Raw genomic sequence first — 14,330 nt, 5'->3', positions numbered from 1 at the left:
AGGGCCACACAAATAACTTGCGTTTGCATTTTCTGCAGGTTACCCTTGTTCCAGGCCAGTGCGTTTGCTTTCCTTGCTCCGGCTCGTGCCATCCTATCCCTTGAGAAGTGGAAATGTAATACTACAGGTAAATAACCGATATTGCAACTCCTTGTCACTCCCTGCTGCCGCTCTTTGTGTTTCTGCATGGGCATCTAGCTAGGAGGGCAGAGCACTTGAAAGAACTGGCATGAGACTCTCCTGGGATTATTTTCCTTGCTGGCAGCGCGTTAATCCATTTCTCCCCAGGGAGTAGGGGGCACCTTTGTGAAGAGAAGAATGTATATAATCTCTGACACTGGAGCCTTTGGGTTTAACCAGATGGGGAAAAGGAATTTAGCGGAGATTGAACTGGAAACCACAGAGTCAGGGAAGTAAAACTGCAATAACTGGAGGTCACGTTCTCAGGAGGCTCAGAAAACCATAGCGGGTCATGGAAGGACTTGTTCCTCATAGGCAAAGTTGATGCCAGAAGCTGACAACCCTTTTAGTTTAATATTGGTGTAGGTTTTACATGTCTCTCCGTCACTACTAATTAGCCACCACTGTGCTAATTGTCTTAGGATAGGTTTCCTTTAGTGTGAGAGATGTATGAATATTTTTCTGCTCTTTGCCCTTGGCATTACCCTTATGTTCTTAAAGCGATTGACCAGTCTTTCTATATACCTCCAGATAACACATACTGTACCTTACCTGATAACAACTAGTTTTCCATCAAGCAGGTCACCTACTGCTTCCTAACGTCAAAGCAGGGGTTGTCCGAGATTCTGATGTTGATGGTTTTTCTTTAGGATAGGTCATCAACATCAGATCGGCACCCATTGGTCATGAAATCACGAATCCTATGCGTTTCACCACCCAACCGCAGCCAGGACGTAATCTACTGAAAATAATATATCGATAGAAGATCACGCTTTGTTTCTTTGTATTTAAAACTCCTTTGGAACGGTCAGTGACGGTGAAAAACCTGCTCGCATGTTATAAACGTGTAACACGTTCTTAGTCGTAGCAGTAATTGTAACTTTCCCGTACATATTCAAAACATCTGTTTTGTACCATGTTAGGCTACTTTCACACTAGCGTTCGATCGGATCCATTCTGAATGGATCCGATCATATTAATGCAGACTGAGGCTCCGTTCAGTACGGATCCGTCTGCATTAATAACTTAGAAAAAATTCTAAGTGTGAAAGTAGCCTGAGCGGATCCGTTCAGACTTTCAATGTAAAGTCAATGGGGGACGGATCCGCTTGAAGATTGAGCCATATGGTGACATCTTCAAGCGGATCCGTTCCCATTGACTTACATTGTAAGTCTGAACGGATCCGCTCGCCTCCGCACGGCCAGGCGGACAGCTGAACGCTGCAAGCAGCGTTCAGCTGTCCGCCTGTCCGTGCGGAGGCGAGCGGAGCGGAGGCTGAACGCCGCCAGACTGATGCAGTCTGAGCGGATCCCCTCCATTCAGACTGCATCAGGGCTGGACGGAGGCGTTCGGGTCCGCTCGTGAGCTCCTTCAAACGGAGCTCACGAACGGACCTATGAACGCTAGTGTGAAAGTAGCCTTAAAGTGATGGAAGGCGCCTTCTACCAAGTAAGATCTTGTGATTAACCCTTCATCTTTACTATTCAGCTATATGCATGGTGCGAACAGACAATATCCTACCCATAAAACAGTGTAACAAGCCACAATATTCTGTTTATCAGTTCTCTTACTGTCACTGACTTTTAAAAAACTTTACATACTGGTTTTGATCAGTGGGGGTCCGAATGATGAGACCCCCGCTGATCTCTTGAGTACCGTGTGTTTCACCCGACGAAGGAAACAGTCCGGTTCTGAAACGTGTTGTAAGTTGCACAATAAAGCGTTGATTTCTAAAGATACCTGGTGTGTCTCCTTCCAGCAGTGCCGCCTTTGATGTCCCAATCTCCCCTTTGTTCCTGAAGCCTTCACTGCAGGAGATGGGCTCTATAGATTGTCCATAAACCAGTCTCCTGCAGTGAGGGGACAGAGTGGGGTAACAGGGGGTAGCAATCTGGACTCCGTGTCTGCAGTATTACTCATGTATAGACCAAGATTGTGTTGACATATTCCCTTTAATAGTAGCTGACGACATCCACTGTATGACAGTCACTGGACTCCTACATATAGAAAGAGCAGAGATTTAATTGAATAAAATACAAGTTGTACTGAATCTTTTCCTGTAAAACTATACATCAATCTGCTCAGCTTCTCCTGCTCTAGCACATGCTACCCACGTATAGGACTGCTTATTCATGGTGACGTGTATAGGGGATTTGGAGCTCCATATCTACAAAACTTATCTGCTATAAAGATGCATTAAGAAATTAATTAGCACTTGATTAGAAGTACTTAAAGGGCATCTGTCAGCAGATTTGTCCCTATGACGCTGGCTGACCTGTTACATGTGCGCTTGGCAGCTGAAGACATCTGTGGTGGTCCCATGTTCATATGTGCCCGCATTGCTGAGGAAAATGATGTTTTAGTATATGCAAATGAGCCTCTAAGAGCAACAGGGGCGTTGCCATTACACCTAGAGGCTCTGCACTCTCTGCAACTGCCGTGCCCTCTGTACCTTAATTGAAAGGGCCAGGCAGTGAAAACGTAATCGCACCTGGTCCTGTCAATCAAAGTGCAGTGGGTGCGGCAGTTGTCAGAAAGAGCAGATCCTTTAGAAGTAACGGCAACGCCCCCGTTGCTCCTAGAGGCTCATTTGCATATATTAAAACATGATTTTTCTCAGCAATGCGGGCACATATGAACATGGGACCAACACAGATGCCGTTAGCTGACAAGCGCACATGTAACAGGTCAGACAGTTGGTGCAAATCTGGTGACAGATGGCATGATTAATCTTAAAATTCATGTTTTTGTCTCGGACCTCCTGTTGTGTTTTTTTTTTTTTTTTTTTTTTTTATAGGTACAGTCAGGTCCATAAATATTGGGACATTGACACAATTCTAAAATTTTTTGCTCTATACACCACCACAATGCATGTGAAATGAAACAAACAAAATACTGCTTCAACTGCAGACTGTCAGCTTTAATGTGAGGGTATTTGCATCCAAATCAGGTGAACAGTGTAGGAATTACAACAGTTTGCATATGTGCCTCCCACTTGTTAAGTGACCAAAAGTAATGGGACAATTGGCTTCTCAGCTGTTCCATGGCCAGGTGTGTGTTATTCCCTCATTGTCCCAATTACAATGAGCAGATAAAAGGTCCAGCGTTCATTTCAAGTGTGATATTTGCATTTGGAATCTGCTGCTGTCAACTCTCAAGAGAGATAAACAACTGTTTGGAACATTCTTATAAAGAAGGAGCGCATCGGTAAGCTCAGCAACACCAAAAGACCCAGAAGACCACGGAAAACAACTGTGGTGGAAGACCGAAGAATTCTTTCCCTGGTGAAGAAAACGCCCTTCACAACAGTTGGCCAGATCAAGAACACTCTCCAGGAGGTAGGTGTATGTGTGCCAAAGTCAACAATCAACAGAAGACTTCACCAGAGTGAATACAGAGGGTTCACCACAAGATGTAAACCATCGGTGAGCCTCAAAAACAGGTCAGATTAGAGTTTGCCAAATGACATCTAAAAAAGCCTTCACCGTTCTGGAACAACATCCTATGGACAGATGAGACCAAGATCAACTTGTACCAGAGTGATGGGAAGAGAAGAGTATGGAGAAGGAAAGGAACTGCTCATGATCCTAAGCATACCACCTCATCAGTGAATCATCGTGGTGGTAGTGTCATGGCGTGGGCATGTATGGCTGCCAATGGAACTGGTTCTCTTGTATTCATTGATGATGTGACTGCTGACAAAAGCAGCAGGATGAATGCTGAAGTGTTTCGGGCAATATTATCTGCTCATATTGAGCCAAATGCTTCAGAACTCATTGGACGGCGCTTCACAGTGCAGATGGACAATGACCCAAAGCATACTGCAAAAGAAACCAAAGAGTTTTTTAAGGGAAAGAAGTGGAATGTTATGCAATGGCCAAGTCAATCACCTGACCTGAATGCGATTGAGCATGCATTTCACTTGCAGTAGAGGCCTGGCAGAGCATCACCAGGATAGAAACCCAGTGTCTGGTGATGTCTATGCGGTCCAGACTTCAGTCTGTAATTGACTGCAAAGGATTTGCAACAGAGTATTAAAAAGTGAAAGTTTGATTTATGATTATTATTCTGTCCCATTACTTTTGGTCCCTTAACAAGTGGGAGGCACATATGCAAACTGTTGTAATTCCTACACCGTTCACCTGATTTGGATGTAAATGCCCTCAAATTAAAGCTGAGAGTCTGCAGGTAAAGCACATCTTGTTAGTTTCATTTAAAATCCATTGTGGTGGTGTATAGAGCCAAAAATGTTAGAATTGTGTCGCTGTCCCAATATTTATGGACCTGACTGTAACGTCTCCAGAACTGAAGTCCACATCCAGACACTGCCGTACAGCAGAAACATACATCACAAAATAATCTGCTGGTTCGTAATGTTGGTTCTGTTTAATCATTATAAGGCTGGGGGCTAAATGGCAACTTTGGCTGCACCACTTGTGACATTGCCTGTATCGCACCTAGTCAAATTGTCCCGACAGTTACAATTGTCCAGACCTGCTGAATTTCTAGCAGCTTTCGGGGCGTGGAAACGTATGGGCTGCTACGCAAATCTTTTCCCTTTCACTAGCTGCGTTGCAGGCAGCACTACATTGCGATCTTTGGCCATGTGACACGTATCACCACGTAGCCCCCTGAATTTGACTGTAGCGTAGCCGCCGTAGCAGCAGTGTTACTAGAGTAGGGTTTGGGGTGAATGAGGGAATTTCAGTGACTGGTAATAAAAGGATAGTTTGGCCAGTGATGTAAATCATATCTCATGTAGCCTTCCGTATCCTCCCTCATCATAGATAAAAGACATGTGGTTCGTGGAAAAAGGGCAAAGATCAGAAGTTACTAAGAGCCATCCCTGGGAATCTTTCGAATGGAAATTTCCAGTAGGCCGAGTGTTTTTATGTGAATTTTTTTTTAGCTGAAATCCTTTGGATGTGGACATGACGGAGCAGAGTAAAGATCTTTGTGCTCGACTTGCTCTCTGCATGTGGCAAGCACCAGAAACAACACAGACGTCATTTGATCCAAACAGTAAACATGTCGGATCAAACCACGTGTTGCACTGCAACCGTTTTTTCACATTGTGAACCTTCTATCTGTAGATGGCCCTGAGCTCTAATCTTTCAGTGTCCTTAGTGAGGTTCTCCTTATTACTCTGCCGTTACTCCACTTATCCCAGTTTCTAGCAGTTGTCCGTACAGTTTTGGTCACAGACCTCTTTAACTTTCTCAAACGTAGGAAGCTGTGTCCGTTTTTGGATTTTACGCATTTTCCTTTTGGGCTTTTGTGTTAGAAGAATTTTAGGTTTAGAGCACCCCTTGTTGGTGCACAAGACACATGACGGGATCATTGTTCCTTTGTTCTTGAGAAGCATTTTTGTGTCAAATGAAATTTTTCATAATTCTGAAAATTCTAGTTGACCTCGAGGTTGTATTATTCTTACCGTTCTCTCATTGAAGAGACATGTATATGGAAATATATGTTTTAGGTAATGCTGCGAGGGGGAAAATTTTGCGGATTGGCTCGGAGTAGCCAGAGACAGACTAATGGAGGACTGAATTAGATGCCTTCAAGCCAGTTTACACGGCCTGGATGGAGCACGCAATTGTTTGGATGGAATTTACATGCAGCGATCATCTCCACAGTGAGCGGATGAGTGATCGCTACTGCCATCGCTCATCTTCATACAGGACGACCTGCTGCCCAGAGATGACAATTTAGGTGTTGGCACCAACAATCATTTCACCTGATGAAGGAAAATTGACCCTTTAGATGCAGCTCTATTGGGGTGGGGGTGGCAGGGGGGTTAACTTGTTATCAAAAATTTTGGCTGAATTTAGCAAAATATAATTGACGTATAAACCTCCACCCAACAGGATATGAAGCCCATACTTGTGAAACCAGATTGCTGGCGAATAATGCAACCTCCGAAAATACATTATTCTGCGGTAAGGCTGACCATACCCATTAGATACCTGTCAGCCGAAAACTCTTCAACTGCTCCTATAGGTGCCCCCTCCAGCACAGGCCCAATCAGCCCAGACAAGCACTTTTGGGGAGTAAGCCTCTGGCAGACCCCTGACAGCAACTTATGTACCCTTAGGCCTCATGCACACGACTGTTCCGCGGATCCGCAAAAATCGGAAGCTGCCAGTGTGCCTTCCGCAATTTGCAGAACAGAAAGCCCAGCCCATTGTAGAAATGCCTATTCTTGTCTGCAAAACGGACAAGAATAGGACATGCTATATTTTTTTTTTTTTGCGGGCCGCAGAATGGTGCAACAGATGGCGACAGCACACGGAGTGCTGTCTGCATCTTTTGCAGCCCCATTGAAATGAATGGGTCCGCATCCGAGCTGCAAAAACTGCGGCTCAGATGCGGACCCGAACAACGGTCGTGTGCATGAGGCCTTAGGGCAAGAAGCTCCTTCTCTTCCCTGGCATCTGCTGTACATGGAAATTCGGGACACCCCTACACATTAGATGGTCATCTGGTCCCTAGATTAGGCTGTTATTACTCTGATGTGTATGGGCATCTTAAAGGGGTTCCCATCTGGACATTTACGGCATATCTATAGGCTATTCCATAAATGTCTGATAGGTTAGGGTTCCACCTCTGGAACCTACTCCTATCTCATAATTGGGCCCCAGTTACAAATGGAGAGCTATTTTTGGAGGTCCCATAGCAGTAAATTGAGAAAGCTGAGCTTGCTCTTCATACACAAAGGGACCCAGTTCTTGAGATGGGAGTGAGACCCACACCTATCGGACATTTATAGCATATCCATTTGATGTGCCAATTCTCTCCAGATTGGAATGCCCCTTTTAAAGGGGTTGTCTGTGGAAAAAAATAAAATAAAAATAACAATATATATATATATATATATATATATATATATATATATATATATATCTCTATATCTAATAATTATTATTATTTTTTTTTTAAAGTGCCCTTAACCTGCCTCAATGAAAAGATTTATACATACCTGCTCCCTGCCGCTCTGGTCCCCTCGCGGTATTTAAATCCGCCATAGCATAGGCATGGTCACATGTTCCGCTGCAGCCAATGACTGGCTTGAGTGTTGATGTGCTGCTTGTAGCCACGTGACTATGCCCATGCTGCGGGAACCAGAACATTGCAACGCAGGAGTCAGTGTGAAGGACCAGAGCATCGGGAAGTAGGTAAGTATGAATCTTCTGTTTACGGAGGCAGGGTGGGGGCACTTGCAAAAAAAAAATTCTGGAGAACTCCTGTAAAGGTTATCCCATAATTAATGTAAAAAATGAAAATCAGACATCATACAGTACATGACAATCTGTTTCTAACAAAGCTAGAACCAGCCCTGTACCTCACATGGATCCAGAGATCTCCCATTCATTGCTCTGCTAGCTTTATATCAAGCTGACAGCTCAGGGGGAGTGTCTTTTCTGCTGCAGCTCAGGGGGCGTGTCTCAGCTCTCTCTATCACAGCTCAGGAGGCAGATTAAGGATGAAACTGAGCATGTGCGGCCATCACAGTGAGCAGGTCAAAGAAATAATAAAAAACAAACAGCAGGTGGCACTATACAGATTCATTTTATTGAATAACTCAGTGGCTATACTATATTTTTAATTACATACAATTAGAAAAGTATTCAGATCCAGGTTATCGTTTGAAAACTGTAGAATATTTTTCATGGGACAACCCCTTTAAGCCACAATTTTGTAGTACTTGTTCATGTGATTATCAGTAGTTTGAGATGGGGTGAGGAGGTTCATTCATTATTTCAGCTCTTCCATCAGGGACAATGAGCTGTGCATCTTACGGTTTGTCTGAAGGCAACTTCCATATATCCATGTGTAAGCGGACATGATGACGGTTGTTTTTTCAGTCCTGTGAGATCTTGATTGAATTTCTTTGCTTTCTGTAGATATGTCTTTTTCTAATGGAACAGAGCACATATGGCACCCGAGGATACGCGAGGTAACATACTTGACCTATTATTAGCAGTACTGCAGTACCATTTCAATTGTTTCCCATTGACATGTGACCGCCCTTAATATTAGATGTCTATGTGACTTGTGAGTGAAATGTTAATATAGGTTAATATCTGGTATTGTAGGCAGCATTTCTTCTGCACGTAACACTACTAGCCAATCTTACGCTTGGTTTCAGACAGTTTTTGACATTTTGTAATACAATCTCTGTGTCTTTATAGGACTTACCTGTTAGATATAGACATTATTCATCCTGCGTGTAACTATTGTTCACATTATTTTATAGATACAAGGTGCCATTATCATGTCTTCACTCATAGAAGTGGTCATTGGCTTCCTTGGTCTTCCTGGAGCCTTGTTGAAATACATAGGACCTCTGACGATAACTCCTACTGTGTCTCTTATCGGCCTATCTGGGTTCCAGGCTGCCGGGGAGAGAGCTGGCAAACACTGGGGCATTGCGATGCTGTAAGTAGATATCACGCATTTCAAGCAACTGATTAAAAACACTATAGTTCAAAATGCATAAGGTTGTGTGATCATGGCTGTCTTGTGCCACACTATGTGCTTAATGAATTGCAAATAATGAAGTAATTTTAGTCGTATGGGATGTTCCAGACTAAAGCTGGCCACACTCATGAGATAGATGAGATAGTTGTCAGCCAACTGTCTCCTGGTCCTGTTATACATCTGCATGCTCTACTTAGCCAAGCATGCATGTGTAGTGAATGGGGAGAGGGGAGACTTTCAGACTGCTCTGGCAATAGGTTATCTCCCTGATAAAGAAATGCGCATGCAGTTGTAACCAACCTGCCCTATCATCATCTTCCCCAACATCAGAATTCAGGGTTACACATACACAGTACGGCTCAGTTGATGTACATCTGATGTGTATGGCTTTACTTTCCTCTACATTGTGCATTCTGCCTGACTGTGGCACCCTGTCGGATATTGAGGATCTGTTCTGGGTGTTGACGCATGGTCCAGGTGAAGGGGGAACGGTATGTTTACTTTCAGTAAGACTGCACTTGCTGTGGGAGGATTGGGCCTTGCATCAAACCATTGGGAACCGATAAACCCCTTTTCATAAAGACCTCACTAAAGAGACCCCAAGGTCTCAGCAGGCACAGGACAATGAGTATTAGCATAGAGTGTATTGTTACATCATTGTTTTCTTTCTTCCCAACATCTAGGGTTGTACAGGGCCAGACAGGGCAGGTACGGGGACAGGGAAATCCCACCATCAGGGATTATCCCTGGGCAAAGGCTAATTTAGGGCTGGTACAGGAAGAGATATTCCCTAGCACCCATCTAAGTGCCCCTCGCCTTCCCCCAGTCCATGCCATAGCCAATGTCATAAGTGCCTATGTGGATTTTGTACTATTTATACTGCATCAAATTCACCATTCACGGTGGTAGCTAGGCGATATCTTTGTCCTTATGCACTCATTGAAGTCACCCAGATATCATAGGGTGATTAATTCTCTTTTAACTTTAATTAATAAAAGTTATATTTTAAAGGGTCCATATACTCAATGTATATGCTAATACTTATTTTCACACTGCGGACACCTATACTATTGTTATATATCAATTTTTTTTTTTAGATGAAGGCACAGAACAATGGCTTGCCTTGTGATCCGTAGCAGGATCCACAAGGCACGTGGCATCCTCCTTTGCCTCTGGTTGGTTAAAAACCGTTTTTTTGGGGGTGGGAATTCCTGAAGTCCGCCGACAGGGGCTTGCTGGTCATAGGTTCTTCTCTGAAGGGTGGAATCTGAAGTTCTCCTTTTTTATGTAACATTTATGTAACAAGTCTCAGCCCCAGGTTCTGCTGATGCAATCTACTAGGCCTGTGATGGCTAACCTCCGGCACTCCAGCTGTGCTAGAACTACGACTCCCAAGATGTACACTTGCTTGGCTGTTCTAAGTGAGTGGAGCATGCTGGGAGTTGTAGTTTCACCACAGCTGGAGTGCCGGAGGTTAGCCATCACTGTACTAGGTGGTTATATAAGATACTTGGAAGCAACAGTTCAATAAATGTCAGTAAAATAATATCCACTGCCATCAGGATTAATCCTAATGCATACAGAATGACATTCAAATGTACATTGTAATCCTGTGACTAAATGTCATTTATTTTGTTTTTGCACATTCACCGGTATAATATTCTTATTATATGATGAAGCTGATCCTTGTGCCAAAGAATAAGGAAAATGACTAATATTCACATTGTAGGTTAAAATACATGCTCTCTTCAGTTCCTTTATTGACTTACCAAGGCAAAGTAATATTACAGAAGGGCAACAAAGCCCCGCAACTTGTGAATCCCTATGCCTGTCCATGGACATGACAACAATGGTTTTCTTCTTCTTTCAGCACCATTTTCCTGGTCCTTCTTTTCTCCCAATACGCCAGGAACGTCAAGCTGCCGCTTCCCATATACAAGTCTAAGAAGGGTTGGACGGCTTACAAGTTACAGCTGTTTAAAATGTTTCCAGTATGTTACAGCTTGGTGTATCTGACCTGAATGGGTGATCATTTGTGGAGGGCTTCATATGGGTTAGGGTTTGTTCACATCTGCGTTGGAGGCTCCGTTCAGGACTTTTTGGTCCAGTAAAAAAAAAAAAATTGGGATCCCAAACGGAAACTGAACAAACTCCATTGTAGTCAATGGAGTCTGTTCAGCTTCGTTCATTTCAGTTGTGTGCCAATTCCGGCACTCCCGCTATTCTTGTTGTTCCGCTCCTGTAAGGGTACGGCAACACTGGTCATGGCCAGGATCGCAGGGGCATCGCAGTGTACCGGTGATCTCCTAGAAATGAATAGGGTTACAACATGAGTTGCGCATGTGCCCGACTGCGACCCCTGAATCACAGAAAATCCAGCAAAGTTGTATTATTATTTTTTGGGCAATTCGGGATCGCAGTTGCGGCACAAATGAAACTCGCTGCAATTCCATTCATTTCTAAGGGCTCACCACTACACCGCGATGCCCCTGCGATCCTGGCCATAATCAGTGTAGCCGTACCCTAACGGAGCAGATCAACGGAAATATAAAGCGGTGATGTGAACTCACCCTTAGGCTACTTTCACACTTACGGCAGTGTGATTCGGCAAGCAGTTCCGTTGACGGAACTGCCTGACGGATCCGGCAAAACGTATGCCAACTGATGCCATTTGTAAGACTGATCAGGATCCTGATTAGTCTGAAAAATGCCTGATCAGTCAAAAAAATGCATTTCAATACCGGATCCGTCTTTCCAGTGTCATCCGGAAAAACGGATCCAGCATTATTTTCACCTTTTTTCTTTTTCAGTCTGCGCATGCACAGACCGGAAGGACGGATCCAGCATTCTGGTATTTTGAATGCCGCATCCGGCACTAATACATTCCTATGAAAAAAAAATCTGGATCCGGCATTCAGGCAAGTCTTCAGTTTTTTAGGCTGGAGATAAAACTGTAGCATGCTGCGGTTTTATCTCTGTCCTGATCAGTCAAAAAGACTGAACTGAAGACCTCCTGATGCATCCTGAACGGATTACTCTCCATTCAGAATGCATGGGGATAAACTGATCAGTTCTTTTCCGGTATAGAGCCCCTAGGACGTAACTCAGTGCTGGAAAAGAAAAGCGCTAGTGTGAAAGTACCCTTAGGGAGTTTCAGATTTTTTCAATAATTTGTGCTAAGAAACATAAGCATTATTTACAGTCAGATACACAGTTGTCTAAAGGGATGCTGTGCGCCAAATCGGATCCTCTGGAACAAAAACAGCTGGGAGTCACAATCTGAAGCGTAGGACATGGCTGTGGGGTTAATCCGTTATCTCATATTAGCCGCTCAGAGCAGCAGAAACAGCAAGTGATTATATTACACAGTACGTAAAAGCGCTCCCTCAGCAATTAATTTGATTAGAGCCTCTTTAAAGGGGTTGTCCAGGCATACGTGCAGAGGTACACGCCGGGCATCACTGTTGCTGAGGCAACCGTTCGACACCCATCAAGTATCCTACCTGGTTCCTATTGTGATTAATGGGACCCGTGTGCGAAACACATTAGACATCCGATGGTTGCCCCAGCAGCTGTGCCTCCCACTATGCCGTTACATTTTCCCGTGCCCGACTGAAATTCAGCTGAGCCAAACAAGCATGTTGATGGGGCGGTCAGGCTTTGTCAATGTCTGTTGTTTTTTTTATATATTTTTTTTTTTACTTTGCTATATGCATAAATTATAACCAATACTCACCTGTATGATCCCATACAGCCCCAGTTGTGGTGGTCCTTGTTTACTCGTTCTGTAGCCAATCACTGGCCTCCATGATCTTGTGCCATGCATGCTATGATCAGTAGTTAGGCCAGTGATTGGGGTGTCAGTGCTGGTGCTGCAGGGGATTAAACATGTGACTATTATTTTTTAAACGTTTCACATTCCAACATATGTATGCAAATGAGGTCTTAACAAGCTCTGCCTCTAATGCCACCAGATGTAAGGCAACTATCCTGTACGTCAATGTTCAACCTTTTAAACAGGCCTTGAGACATGACTTGGATAATAGTTAAGCCAGCATCTCATCTGCAGACAACTGTTTCAGGGTGATTACCCCTCATCAGTGCAGAGGTCAGAGTACTGGTTTAACTGGGTGAGAGGCTTAAGTCAGGATTTGGAGGGTACTAGCTCTCCTTACGGAGAGTGCTTTAAGAGTCGAATAGGCCATGCAGAATCCTCATGCCGATTAAGACACTCTTCATAAGGAGAGATGGTACCCCTCCAAACCCTGAATGAGGCCTCTCACCCAGTTAAGCCAATACTCTCTGCTCTGCACTAATGAAGGGCAATCACCCCTAAACAGTTGTCTGCAGATGAGTTACTGGCTTAATTATTATCCAAGTCATGTCTCAAGGCCTAGGCAATTTGTAAAACACTGACATATAGGATATCTACCTTACATCTGGTGGCATTAGAGGCAGAGCTTGCCAAGTGCTCCTTTGCTTACCTTTTTGCTAGAATTCCAGAGGGGCATTGCCTGGCCTATAATATTCCTCACGCCGATTTAAGGTGCTCTCCATATTTTTTTAAAATCCTGGACAACCCCTTTAGGCCTCATGGACATGACCATATTTTGGGCTGTGTCTGATTAGCATTTTTTCTTATATTTATTTTTTGCAGTTTTGACATGAACCCATTCATTTCTACGGGTCTGCAGAAAGTGCTGTCGGCATCCATATGTCCATCCCACAAATTATAGAATATGTCCTATTCTTGTCCGTTTTGTGGACGTGAATAGGCATTTCTACTGTTGGGCCGTCCAAAAATGTGACATGCACACGGCTTGTACCCGTATTTTGTGGATCCGCGGTTTGCAGAAATAAAAAGTACAGTCATGTGTAAGGTCTTAGCATGCTGTCGCACATAGAATTTTAGTAGCGTTTTTGTGCACTTTTGCAGATTTAGTGACATTATTTGCAGTAGAAACCTCACGATATTAGCTGAAAGTCATGCAGAAGATACATGCCTTTATTTCCAACCAGCGTTTTTGTTAGGTGGCTTTTTTTGCGTCTCAAGTCAAAGTTCTGTCTTTTTTCTGCCATTTTTACATCTTCTCTGTAAGGATTAAAATGCCAGAAAAACAACAACAACATAAAAACCACATTCAGGTTCTATGTCTTTTTTTATTTTATTTTTTTGGTGGTAAAAACACCCTTGACAAAAACTTGTGTTGAGTTCATTAAGGATATTTTGGCTGACCATTATATAAGGTCTTTTCGCAACGTTAGTCAAATCATGTGGTCATGGTTGGATAGCGTAAACCTGCAGTAAAAATACTGTATAATGGCTCTCATCGTATGGTGGATCCAGCACATGGTTGTGTACCTTGCCACGTCTGCAGCCATTATAGTTCCACCGCGTTAGTAGTCTGAGAAATAAAGGGTGGATGCGTTGGTAAGGGGTAACATAAGGCTTGTAATCTAATACAGATGATCCTGCATATGACCAGGCTTGTTAGATCACAGGACACCTATAGTGCCTTGAAAAAGTATTCCTACCCCTTGAACTTTTCCATTTTTTTTTCACATTACAACCGCAAACTTAAAGGGGTATTACCATCACAGACAATGGGGGCATATCGCTAGGATATGCCCCCCATTGTTGACCTTTGGGACCTGCTCCTAGAACGGAG

The 14,330-nt window shown here is 43.6% G+C and overlaps 1 protein-coding gene across 3 annotated transcripts in view; it reads left to right on the top strand.

The window, feature by feature from the left end:
- The window catches only part of SLC23A2 (solute carrier family 23 member 2), a 119,500-nt gene that overhangs the window by 79,088 nt on the left and 26,082 nt on the right, over window positions 1-14,330 (top strand). For 2 of the 3 annotated variants that reach the window (XM_044279264.1, XM_044279265.1), the window contains exons 6-10: window positions 39-127; window positions 6,048-6,119; window positions 8,085-8,137; window positions 8,438-8,619; window positions 10,532-10,652. In XM_044279264.1, coding sequence (XP_044135199.1) covers window positions 39-127; window positions 6,048-6,119; window positions 8,085-8,137; window positions 8,438-8,619; window positions 10,532-10,652 — 517 coding nt within the window. The remainder of the gene's footprint in view (window positions 1-38; window positions 128-6,047; window positions 6,120-8,084; window positions 8,138-8,437; window positions 8,620-10,531; window positions 10,653-14,330) is intronic. The other variant, XM_044279266.1, reaches the window with a different exon arrangement.

This window comes from Bufo gargarizans, chromosome 2, assembly GCF_014858855.1.
Source record: "Bufo gargarizans isolate SCDJY-AF-19 chromosome 2, ASM1485885v1, whole genome shotgun sequence".
NCBI classification, from domain to species: Eukaryota; Metazoa; Chordata; class Amphibia; order Anura; family Bufonidae; genus Bufo; species Bufo gargarizans.
This window is presented reverse-complemented; position numbering and strand designations above follow the sequence as displayed.